This window comes from Mytilus edulis, chromosome 3 (genome assembly GCF_963676685.1).
Source record: "Mytilus edulis chromosome 3, xbMytEdul2.2, whole genome shotgun sequence".
NCBI classification, from domain to species: domain Eukaryota; kingdom Metazoa; phylum Mollusca; class Bivalvia; order Mytilida; family Mytilidae; genus Mytilus; species Mytilus edulis.
In genome coordinates, this window is record NC_092346.1 from 10,693,224 (window position 1) to 10,706,878 (window position 13,655).

General features: G+C 31.8%; 1 protein-coding gene across 1 annotated transcript in view; it reads right to left on the reverse strand.

Moving 5' to 3' along the window:
* Positions 1–13,655, reverse strand: part of LOC139515810 (uncharacterized) — a 42,326-nt gene that overhangs the window by 3,703 nt on the left and 24,968 nt on the right. The window contains exons 3-4 of the mRNA XM_071305508.1: positions 7,934–8,429; positions 566–592 (exon numbers count right to left, since the gene is read on the reverse strand). Of these exons, the coding sequence (XP_071161609.1) occupies positions 566–592; positions 7,934–8,429 (523 nt within the window). The remainder of the gene's footprint in view (positions 1–565; positions 593–7,933; positions 8,430–13,655) is intronic.

The following is a 13,655-nucleotide window of genomic DNA, read 5'->3' on the forward strand; positions in this document are numbered from 1 at the left end:
GTCTATATCTATTTAAAATATTAATATGAAGAATTATACACTTGGAAAATTTTGATTATTTGAAATCTTTAAATGTTAACGGTTGGAATACACAGCCACAAGATCATAATAAGCCTAATATGTATAGAGAAAAATCTCAGATGCAACCCCTTTATTTAATTAAATTTTACATTCAAACGCGCCTCCGAGTTTTTGCTCAAATATTTGCATATTATTTAAAGGTTAATCAGATAAAATTACAGTTAGTTTGCTGTTTATCTAGGTAAGAAAGAAAATAGCGAGTGTCTCGTGTATTGTAGTTGGTTCGACTACTACAAAAGATAACTTGCCTATTGTCTGTTGAAAGAACTTCATAATATATGTATCGTTTTTGATTACGCCATTTTTTAAGTGTATATGGTAATTATCAATTTCTGGTATTTATAGAGACAACTAATTAGTAATAAAATTTGCGGTTGATAAAGACCTTTGATAATCAAATACGAAAATCTGATCACCTATATATAGTCATGTCAACTGATGATTATGAATATTCAAAAATTGTATTTTATAAAATTCATCTTACCTATCAGTCGATTTCTTTTAGATGGTTCTGAAAAAGAAAAGAAAATAGAAAAAAGAAGATAAGGTATGATTTCCAATGAAACAACTCTCACCAAGTGATCAAATAACACACAAAGTAACAACTATAGGTCTACGTACGGCCTTCAACAATGAGCAAATCCCATACCGCATAAGCAGACATAAAAGGTCCCGAAATGACAAAATTAATGTAAAACAATTCAAACGAGAAAACTAATGGTCAAAAAAGAGGGACGAAAGATACCAAAGAGACAGTCAAACTCATAAATCTAAAATAAACTGACAATGCCATGGCTAAAAATGAAAAAGACAAACAGACAAACAATAGTACACATGACACAACATAGAAAACTAAAGAATAAACAACACGAACCCCACCAAAAACTAGGGGTGATCTCATGTGCTCCGGAAGGGTAAGCAGATCCTGATCCACATGTGGCACCCGTCGTGTTGCTTATGTGATAACAAATCCGGTAAAAAGTCTTATTCGGTAGGTCACATTCATGAAAGGAAAGGGGATTGTAGTTACAACGTAAGGAACATATCCGATATCATTTGTGAAATGGTTATTCCATAACGGTCAACCAACTCGTGATGGCGTCCGTAAAATTTACGAAGGGATGATTTCAACTTCACCATTTGTAACTCTTGGTTTAATAGCTTTCTTGTGAGCAGCAACCCTCTATCAAGAAAATTTATGTAGGAAATAATCAACTAAAAACAAATATGTAATACAGCAAAAAAGGTAACCACTGAGTTACCGGCTCCTAACTTTGGACAGGCACACACATTCCAATTATAACACAAGTTTGAAACACCATTCTCTACATAAGAAAATGCCTGTACCAAGTCAGGAATATGACAGTTGTTGTTCATTCGTTTGATGTGTTTAAGCTTTTGATTTTGACATTTGGTTATGGACATTCCGGTTCCAATTTTCCTCGGAGTTCGGAGTTTTTGTACATAATATGGCGGGATTAAACATGTTAGCGGTTGCCCAACCATCTCCCTACACGGATCACTGTTTTACAGCTCAACATAATAAGAGGCTAGGAAGGAGCCTGTGTTGCTCACCTGATATTTTCACATACATTTGATAAATGAAATAATGCAACCGTTATAGTACTTTTCCTCTGTTTCAGACTTTTGTATTGGATAACAAAAATAGCTGAAAAATAATTGAAAATTTACTTTAAAGGGCAATATCTCCTTTTGGAGTCGATTGATAATTCTAATCTTGTTGTAGATCTTAGTTTGCTGGACATTATTATTGTTTACAGTTTATTTCTATCTATAATAATATTCAAGATTATAACCCAAAACTGCAAAATTTCCTTAAAATTACCAATTCAGGGCAGCAACCCAACAATAGGTTGTTTGATTCATCTGAAAATTTTAGGACATATAGATCTTAAACTGATGAATATGTTTACCAATCGTCCAATTTGCTCTAAATACTTTTTTTTTCAGAGATATAAACCAAAAAACTGCATGTTATTCCTATGTTCTCTTTTTAGCCGTGGGGTCATGTTGGTTGGCAGGCGAGATCATCGGAACCATTTTTTAAATAAGATACCCTAATGATGATTGTGACTTATATTTGTCCCAGTGGTTTCAGAGGAGAAGATTTTGTAAGTATACAAAAAATTACGAATTTTTTTAAAGGGCAATAACTCCTGAAGGGGTCAATTGACTATTTTGGTCATTTGACTTATCTGACTTATTTGACTTATTTGTAGATTTTAATCATGTTAACCTATTTGTAGATACATGTATTACTTTGCTGAACATTATTGTCGTGTACAGTTTATCTGCATATATAATAATATTCAAGATAACAACCAAAATCTGCAAAATTTCGTTTAAATTACCAATTCAGATTCAGGGGAATACAAATCCACCTTCTGTCAAGGATCTGACATTTCTTCCTTCTTCTTTCAGTTTTGGTGATCAATATATCTGCGATTCGATATTTAGGCTACATTTTTTTAAAGTTTGTATTAAAGCTTTGAAGCCAAAAAAGAAAGTAGAAATAAGCTATATAAGATACTGGTAAGCAAAGAGTGGATAAATATTTTCAAGTCATGACGACAAAAACTAAAGGGGTCCAAGGACCCCTGTGTCGCTCACCTGATATTTTTATCTACAATTGATGAATGCTAAATGCAACTGTTGTACTGTCGTTTAGTTTCAGAGATATAATACTAAAAAGTGCGTTTGAAACCTATGTTTTATTTCAGCCATGTGGGCAGGCAGGGTCATCATACACAGTGGTCCCTGGATATCCTAGTGGTGATTTAAACCAAGTTTGTTTAAATTTGACAGTTGTTTCAGGGGAGAATTTTTGTAAAATTTATCTAACGAGAAATGCAAAGTAATGAGAAAGTTGTGAAGTTGTTTTGTTGTTGCGCAACCCCATCCCCCCCCCCTTTGCCAAAAAAACCAAAAAGGTAATAAAAAATTATCATATAAGGGCAATATATCCTATTAATGATTTCTGCAAAATTCAGTTGATTGTGCAAGGGTTGTATAGCCAGCTGAGGTCGTTAAAAACTCTCTTTTGTTGTTGCAGATAGATCTTGACCTGATAAACAATTTTACCACATGTCAGATTTGCTCTAAATGCTTTGGGTTTTGAGTGATACGCCAAAAACTGCATTTTACCCCTTTGTTCTATTTTTAGCCATGGCGTCCATCTTGGTTGGTTGGTTTAATTTGCATTGGTCCAGTAGTTTCAGAGGAGAAGATTTTTGTAAAAGATAACTAAGATTTACGAAAAATGGTTAAAAATTGACTATGAAGGGCAATAACTCCTAAAGGGGTCAACAGACCATTTTGGTCATGTTGACTTATTTGTAGATATTACTTTGCTGAACATTTTTGCTGTTTACAGTTTATCTCTATCTATAATGATATTCAAGATGATAACCAAAAACAGCAAAAGTTCCTTAAAATGATCAATTCAGGGGCAACAACCTATCAACAGGTTGTTCGATTCATCTCAAAATTTCAGGGCAGATAGATCTTGACCTGATAAACAATTTTACCACATGTCAGATGTTCTCTAAATGCTTTGGTTTTTGAGTGATAAGCCAAAAACTGCATTTTACCCCTATGTTCTATTTTTAGCCATGGCGGCCATCTTGGTTAGTTGGGCGGGTCACCGGACACAATTTTTAAACTAGATACCCAAATAATGATTTTGGCCATGTTTGGTTAAATTTAACCAAGCAGTTTCAGAGGAGAATATTTTTGTAAAAGTTAACGACGACGGACGACGACGGACGCCGGACGCCAAGTAGTGAGAAGAGCTCACTTGGCCCTTCGGGCCAGGTGAGCTAAAAATCAATTGCGATGTTAAAAGAAAAGGTCCTTCGTGTTTTCGGGACAGTACACACGTTTTTTGTCATTTCCGTGACTCTCATATATGCACATGTGCAATTACCATTTCAAGAATTCATTACAAAGTGTTTCTATAGAAACAACCCTTTCAATTGAAAAATGTGTGTAGAAATTGCATTGTCGTCATGTTCTCCGACAACACACATGTGCAAAAATTGGTATCTTGTTTGCAAAAATTATTTTACAATTTTTTTTATCTTTCTTGTGGGCAAACACATTTTTACGTTAGATTTCTGTTTTGTATATTTCTTTATTAAGAAAAAAATGCTTCGCCGAGTGCAGGCTGATACGACCGCAAAAGACGAACCCTGAACAGTTGGAGCATGTTTGGACTCAATATTCAATCTTGATTCTGTCTGAATTTGGAGCGTGATCAAATTTTTTTACATAATCGTGGTTTCTTACACAAAATAAAAGTGGTCAAAGATCTTGAATACACAGGCAAAATTTGCTCACATGAATTTCACGTGAATCTCACATGAAATTCACATGAAAAATTTCACGTGAGATTCACCTCAATCGAGCTTATACATGAAACTCACGTGAAAATTTTCATGTGAATTTCACGTGAATTGAGATTCAAATGAATCTGATGTGAAATTTTTCACATGAATTTCATGTGAAATTTACAACAAAAAAAATTGATATTTTCCATGATTTTAACTAAATTTGAAAATTAAGATGTTATTTGAAATACTCTTTTTTTAAATTTCATGTGAATTTCACATGAAAAAAATTTACGTGATTTTAATGTGAAATTCACATGAGTTTCACATGAGATTCACATGAAACTCACAAAAACTTATTTTCACGTGAGTTTCATGTATAAGCTCGTTTGAGGTGAAATTCATGTGAATTTCACGTGAGATTCACATGAATTTAAATTCATGTGAAATTGATGTGAGTGAAATTTGCCTGTGTACTTGAAATGGAACATCTTATTTAGTATTGTCTGATATCCAAAATCTAAACACATTGTTAGATTTAAACACCAAATATCTAATTTTACTTGAAATCAAACAAAGTTTAATTGTGGATCCTTCAAACCTTAATGAGGACAAATTTGAAAAACCGGGCCCAAAATAATAAAATCTAAATGAACAATAAGATGCAGCATATCATAGGGCCGCAATATTTAAGTTATTAATAAAACAAGAATGTGTCCAAAGTACACGGATTCCCCACTCGCACTATCCTTTACCATGTTCCATGGACCGTGAAATTGGGTAATAATCTAATTTGGCATTAAAATTAGAAAGATTATACTATAGGGAACATATGTACTAAGTTTCAAGTTGATTGGACTTCAATTTTATCAAAAACTACCTTGACCAAAAACTTTAACCTGAAACTCCCAATTTCATTTTCTATGTTTAGTGGACTGTGAAATTGGAGTCAAAAGTCTAATTTGGCTTAAAATTAAAAAGATCATATAATAAGCAAAAAGTTTACTAAGTTTCAAATTGATTGGACTTCAGCTTCATCAAAAACTACCTTGACCAAAAACTTTAACCTGAAACTCCCACTTTCATTTTCTATGTTCAGTGGACGGTGAAATTGGGGTCAAAAGTCTAAGTCTACCTTGACCAAACACTTTAACCTGAACGGACGCACAGACGGACAGACGCACAGACGGACGGACGAACGGAGCCACAGACCAGAAAACATAATGCCCCTCTACTATCGTAGGTGGGGCTTAATTAAATAAAGTTTAATTTAGGACCCTTTGTACCTCAATGTAGACCAATTTAAAAACTAGGGCCCAATATCGAAAATATTAATACAAGTTGAGAACCCCAAGACATTAAAGACTTTAAATCAGTCAATTGAAATTGGTAAAAATATTTGTATATATTTTCATTTGAAGATTGTTTGCTTATGCGCAATTCTGTGCTTATATATATGATAATTTCCACACCCTGTAATGTATGTTTCTCCTTCCATATCAGTAATTATTGCTTCTTTTAATTCTTTTTTTATGAAATCAGAAATAATCGATGCAAAAAAAAAAAAGAACGAAAAAACAATCTTGGAGAAAAAAAGCATGAAAAAATATGAACCCCTTACAATAGGTTGAAAAAAATCGCTCCCCTCCCCTTAATTTTTTTTTGGGGGGGGGGGGGGGGTATATTATTGTCTTTTCAGGAAAAAATGTATATTTTCAGAGAGTTTCATTAACTTTAACAACAGTTATTGTCTCGAAACTAGATTAAATTCCCTTTTTGCACCTAATTCCTTCTGGGAAATTTCCCCCTCACTCAATGTTTCTTGGATGAAATCCTTTAGTACATTTTGAAAGTTATTCATACACATAATATTGTCTGCATTCTTGTTTTGGTTCTGTTTGTCAATTATTCTTGACCATTTGTAGCAATTAAGAAGAACTTGCATACAATATACACAAATCGATTTTCCAAAGTTAAGTTGTACATTTATTGAGTAAAAGTTACATGTATCTTGAAATTATAGTTTTCACTAACTATGAAAGCAGAAAATAACTTTTGATTTGTGATACAGGATACATGGATGTGGACTGTCAGAACAGACTTATTCAGAATTATTGTGAATTTGAACTCATCCGTTCTGTAACCGGAAAATAGTATAGTACAGAAACAAGCGATTTATTTGTGTAACAATAGGGATAATCCTTGTTGAAATTCTTAAAATTTGATTGGTTGAACTGTTGTACACACTTTTCATAGATTGTTTTGCACTAAATGGAACTAAAGAACCTCATAGTAAAAACGAGAGACAAATACAAATGACCTATCAGTCAATGTTTCCGAACGACACAAGAACGAGAATCTTTTTGGACCATTCCTTTCTAAAAACTAGAGGCTTTTCAGGGCCTGTGTCACTAACCTGTATTTACTGTTGATTTTCAAATCAAGTAAAATAAAGTTTATAACATACCTAACAGTGGTAAGATAATAACCAAAAGCTAAAACAATTGCTAAAAGTTACTTATCTAGGTAAGGCAACCCAAAATCAGATTGTCTAAAACATTTCATGGCAGACAATTCTAAACTTGATGAACATTTTCACCCCATGTCATATTTGCTTTAAATGCTTTTGTTTCAGAGATATAAACCAAAAAAATGCATTTTACCCCTATGTTCTATTTTTAGCTATGTTGGCCATGTTTATTGGCAGGCGGGGTAAACGGACACATTTTTAAAACCAGATACCCATATATTTTCCAATGAACAATGAAAGTGAGGTCTAGTTCATATCATTCCCGCAAGACAGACATGTAAACGTCACAATTGTTCAATACACTAAATATACTTGATTTATTGTTTATTGTATCTGATTGGTTATCTAAGGTACCAGGATTATAATTGGATACGTCATACGCTCTTTTCGTGTACATAAAGCCAAACAAGTACAAAGTTGAAGAGCATTGAATACCCAAAATTCCAAAAGGTTGTGCCACAAACGGCTAAGGTAATATATTCCCGAAATACGGTAATGACCACGCCGCCACACTTAAATACATTTGTCTCACATAATGCTACTTTCGTATACAAAAATGAAACATGGTAATAGATATGTCATTTTCAATTAAACAATTTATAGTCGGGAATATTGTTTTAAAAACATAGAAATGAAGTTGTAAGCATTCAAAATCTACTCGTTATTTTTACATTATTTTCTTATCTTTGATTTATGTAGGACTAGGAGGTTCGATTCTTGACGTTGAATTGTTAACATTTATGTAAACATATGAATAAGGAGATCTAAAACTTTGGTTTATAAACCTTACTATTTTGAATAACTCGAGATTTTCTATATAGTACATGTACGTTTACAGAAAATGATCATCATACATATTGAATGTCAATTTTAAAGGGCCTGACTCGTATGCTTTTAAAAACCTCAGTATTAAATCTATATTTGACCTTTTTATGTTGTCTCCTGTAATATTCCCATGTGCATAATCACTTACCACATTTTGACAGACGTTCCTCGAGCTTTTGTATCTTAGTGGCCGTACTTTCTTGACTTGACTCCACCGCCTGTATTGTTCTCTCTGAACTTTCTTCTAGTTTCTTCTCTATATTAGCAGATGAGTGCTCTACTGATTTCTGACTTGACTCCACAGCCAGTATGGTTCTCTCTGAATTTTCCTCTATTTTCTTCTCTATATTAGCTGCTCTGTTCTCAACAATTTGAAATTTTGTCTCTGTATTTTCTTCCAGTTTCTGGACTTTTGAAGCAGTGTGATCTACTGATATTTTACTTGACTTTACAACCGTTAATGTTCTCTTTGAGGTTTCCTCAAGTTTTTGTATTTTCGTAGCAGTATGACCTGCTGATTTCAGACTTAAGTTCACTGCCTGTAATGTTCTCTTTGTACTTTTACCAATTTTCTGTATTTCGATGGTCGTACACTCTTCTGCTTCCTTGCTGGATTCTATATGTTTATGCAATCCCGATACACCCTGATAATGAAAATATAATTACAGTTCTTAAATAGCAAAGTAAAATTACAACTGTAATGCCCGCAATATGTTATTGGCAGTGTGTTCCTTGCAGTTCGGTATTTTGGTTATTTTACTTTTTAATAATTTTATTAAACAATTTCCGGATTCAATTCCATAGTTTTGAATCGTGATTTTTAAAATTTCGTATTAAAAGATTTTTCAGACTTTGATAAGTATTGAAACACGAAGTTAGACAGAATCGAATGATTCGTTATAAAAAACAAATAAGTAATATTGAGGTCAGTTAACACGACGGGTGCCACATATGGAGCAGGATCTGCTCACCTTTCATTTCTACCTGAGAAAACCCCGTTTCTTTTTCGTTTTTAGAAGGGGGAAAGGGGGAGGTCATAAGTTTTTATCTTGTGTTTTGTGTTTTTTTCGTCGTTTTTCGTTTTATGACACGGCATTGTAAGTTTGTTTTCGACTTATGAATTTGAATATCCCTTTTGTTTCATGTGCATTTTTTCTTCTGGTAGTTCAGAAAAAAACCCAAAATGTCTGAAATAAAAAGGCAAGGATCTTTTTGAAATCAAAACTTAACTACTTCACAAAGCTGATACTTTTTTTTACATTTAAAAAAAATCTTAAAATAATGAACAAATCCCATTCATGTAATTTAAAAAAAAAAATTATTTGTTAAACAATTACTTATATCAAAGTTTAAAAGTTTAAAGGTAGCAGGCTTAAAAATTTCACTTGTACTTAATTAAGTCTCAAAAATTCAAAAAATCAATATAAGAACTCAAAAATTTAAATCTAACATGATCAGCTTAAGATAATAAATTCCTTTGCAGACATTTGAATAATTTCTTCCCATCTTCGGAATTAAGTGCCGACTTTTTCATCATTTCCCGCAAAATATATTTGATCCCTGTGTTCAATAACTCGGTATTTTCTAACTTTCAAATTTGGTCGGATTTTTTAGTCATATGCATTTGCCTTGCAAAAGAATGTTTTTAGTTGGATAATTTAACCGTTTTTCCTATTTGTTTTATTTCATGATAAATTAATTGAGTTCAACTTGTGTATCATTTCTTTTGTTGAATAGTATATTTGACACCAGCTTAGTTTCTGACACTCGATGAAAGCGGTCATAGAACCAAAACATTTGAATTTCGATTTTTACTTTTATGGTCGATTATCAAAAATCTAAATGTACGGTTCAATTTAGCATATCAAAGAACACCAATGAATTCAATTAATTTATTTGTTAATGGACATACAAGTTTAAAAGATGTTAGGTTCTTTAAATAAAAAAAATGTAGACACACTATTCTGAAAGTCACTTTATACAATATATATATATAAATAAAGCATTTTGAAAAGAACTTTATACAAAATAATAAGCATACCTACCACTTAAGATTACGTATAAAGATATACCCAAACAAATAGGGAATGCTGGTTGCATACAAATAAGGGTAAAAAAAATAGTATTTTAAATTTTACAGTAGTAGGATATTAATAGTGATGTTTACTGCAGTAAAACATTTCTAGGTCATAAACATATATCTTGGGTGTTTCAAAGCAAAAAAAATATTTTTTTGTTTCTTTATAGAATATTTTAAAATCTGAGGTTTAATGGTTTCTAAAGCTTATGCAATTGTAAAAAAAAAAGAGTTGAAAATTCGATTGGTTAAAATTCTATTAAATTTTAAACCTGGTGACTTTTGTTAGCTATTATTCGTGTGTTTCTTTGTCAATTGTGTTCTCCTATTTATTTGTATTGTAGTCCTGTAATGTTGTGTTGTCATTTTAATGTTATATTTAACATGGCCATAAAAGAGGGAGATTTGGCATACCAAAAAACCAGGTTCAATCCACCATTTTTTTCTTTAAAAAATGTCATGTACTACGTCAGGAATATGGTCATAATATATTATAGTTCGTTTCTGTGTGTGTTACATTTTAAAGTTGTGTGTTTCTTTCGTGTCGTTTGTTTCCTCTTATACTTGAGTATGGATTCACATTATTATAAGACGTGTCACGGTACTTTTCTATCCCAAATTCATATATTTAGTTTTCATGTTATATTTGTTATTCTCATCGGATTTTGTCTAATGCATAGTTTGTTTCTGTGTGTGTTACATTTTAATGTTGTGTCGTCATTCTCTTGTATTTAATGCGTTTCCCCCGGTTTTGGTTTGTGACCCGTATTTTTTTTCTATCGATTTATGAGTTTTGAACTTAGGTATACCTCTGTTGCCTTTATTTAACTTCCTGTGGTGGTTATTTTCTTATATGCATCGAAATGTTATGTGAAATTTTGTCTACAGTACTGGACAGGATAAAACTTTACTCAGGTTAAGTATTTCTTAAAGATAAAGTTTGAACAATTTTTTAAAAGTGCAAAATTAACAGACTAGTTGGGAAAATCAATGGTTTGTAGAAGACCTAACATGGAAAGCTTCACATGAAATTTCACATTGTAAGTACTCACATTTGTTAAATTTTCATGCTATTTAAGCGAAATATTACAAAAATAAAATATTCTGAGTAAAGTGAGTCTCAATAACACATTTTATGAGAAACCTGCCTTGACATTGGACTCTAACGTTAGTATAGGTAAACAAAGCAAGTCGTACTCAGTGTTTTGAGATACTTTATATTCTGCTATAACAGAGATTGTTTTTTACGAAGTAGTACTTCAATAAATATGTAGTTATAAGCAAATGAAATTATTCTTGAAGCAGTAAGAACAAATAATATACTAAAAAGGAAGCATTTTATGCCCCACTCTGGAAACGTGGCGTAAATTTAAGACCAATTTAATTGACATATTGAAACCTGTGTGTGAGTAAACTTTAATATGGATAGTTCACTGAGCTTGAATACTTCAATTACTCATCCACTATAACATTTATATCATAAATTAGTGAAAGTTATCTCAAAATTTGTATGTATTGCTTTACAAAGGAAAAATGTTGAGGAAATAAGATTTATAAATTTATAAGGAAGACAAAGAGGTCAATTAGTGGTATTAATTATCCTAAAGTAACCTTTTGTATCATATGCAACTGTTTGTAAGCAGATGAGATAAATATTTGATCATTTATTGGTCCACACTATATTCTATCATGATGCGACCTAATTTTGATTTCGAAATGTTGCTCGAATTGCTGTAAATGTCTTACGTTATACAAGATTTTTTCCAAACTGAAGAACTGATTTTGACAAAACTTGACAGTAATACTTGAAATATCAAGAATGACAAAATAAATAATATTCAGATGTAAAACCATCAAATCGTAGTTTGTCATATCTTGTTGCATACGAAAAGGGTAGATATAGATATTGCCTTGAATTTAACAATTGTAGATAAAAAATCACAAAAATACTGAACACCGAATAAAACTAAAAAAGGAAAGTCACTTATCAAATGGCAAAATAAAAACCTCAAACACATCAAACGAATGGATAACAACAGTTTCTGTCATATTACTGACTTGGTACAGGTATTTTCTTATTTAGAAACTGGTGGGTTAAACCTGGTTTTAAAGCTAGCTTAACCTCTCACGTGTACGACAGCCGCATCAAATTCCATTATTTTGACAACAGTGTGTGAACAAAAATAGTTAAAAATGTCAGAAATCGGAGTACAGCAGTTAACACTGTGTTATATACTTAATTACCACAAAGACAAATATGTAAGAAAGAAGCACACAATGGCCTGGATATTTTGGAAGCTTGAGGTTACATGGTTACTAAAGCTTGTGCACAGGTAAAAAAAAAGAGAAATTTGGTTGGTTAACTTCCAGACTGAGTCATATATATTTTTTCATATATGCAATGATATGAAATGTGAAATTGTGTATATAGTATTGTTACATGATCAAAGAAATATTTTGTAAAGTGCAAATTTAACAAAGACTAGTTGGGGAAATCATTGGTGGTATTACACCTGGGGTAAACTTAAGTTAGATAACAGAAACAAAAAAAATCAGCAATTGTAAAGGGTGTAACTCTTGAAAGGTAAAAGTGACGCCATCCAAATTAAAGTTGATCAGTTATCTGTGCTTATAATAGTTGTGTATAATTTTCATAACATTTTGTTAATGCAAACTAAAGTTAGAGAACGGAAACAAATTTCGGGTCGTAGGGTCGTACGGACTGAAGAACAGACGGGTAAGGGAAAACTATATTATGCTCCATCCACCACGACGGGCATAAACAAACATTTTCCAAACTATCATTCATCATTAACACAATGTGTGTTTTAAATGTATAAAACTAACTTTTAAGTTTTAATTATTTTCTTTTAATAAACATTAAATTTCAGACGATATTTATACATAATTTCTTCACAAAATTAAAATTTGATGCAGTAACGATTTTGAAATATGAATATACTGATAATTTTATCAATTTTGCAATACAGATCTGTAATTTGAATGATTGTGATTAAATATTAAACATAGCACAGGTTTCTGACACAGGTTAGAAATAAGCAAACAGTAAACAAAACAAAACAAGAGGCTGTCGGAGAGACAGCAAACCGGATTTTCCTGCAGAGGTCGAACCCTGAACAGTTGAGCAAGTATGGACACAACATTTAAGCTTAAAACAGCTCTGAATTTGGATGGTGATAGAATATTTGATACAGCATAGGTTTGTGACACAAAAACAAATGTGGTCAAAGAACTGAAAAATTTGAAATTGGACATTTACCTATTATGGTCCAATATCAAAAATCTATGTACATTGCTAGAATCAGCATATCAAGGAACCCCTAGAACTCATTTTGTTATGAAATACTCTTTAGTCAATCCATTTCTGTTCAAAAGGAAATAACTTTATTTCCATGAACCAATAATGTTAATCTAAAAAAAGATTTAACTATAGTTCTCTAAAATTAGACATGATGTAATTAGATATGATGTAATATTTATTTTCAAAAAATCTGCCACTACAATTATTATTTGGTGATTGACAATAACCAGATGGTGTGTTATCTTGATAAAAGGTGAAAATCATTTAAAAACACTAAGTTTAATCAAACTTTATATATGCAGTTAATAGTTCCCAATATTTTTTCTTTCATTTGTAACAAACTAATAAAGATCTGCAACTTATCTATGAAAGTCTACAATTTTATCTACACAATGTAATGTAATGAAATATATCCTTTAATAAAAATAGATAATTATCTAATGAATTTGCAAATCTGGAACCCCAAACAGG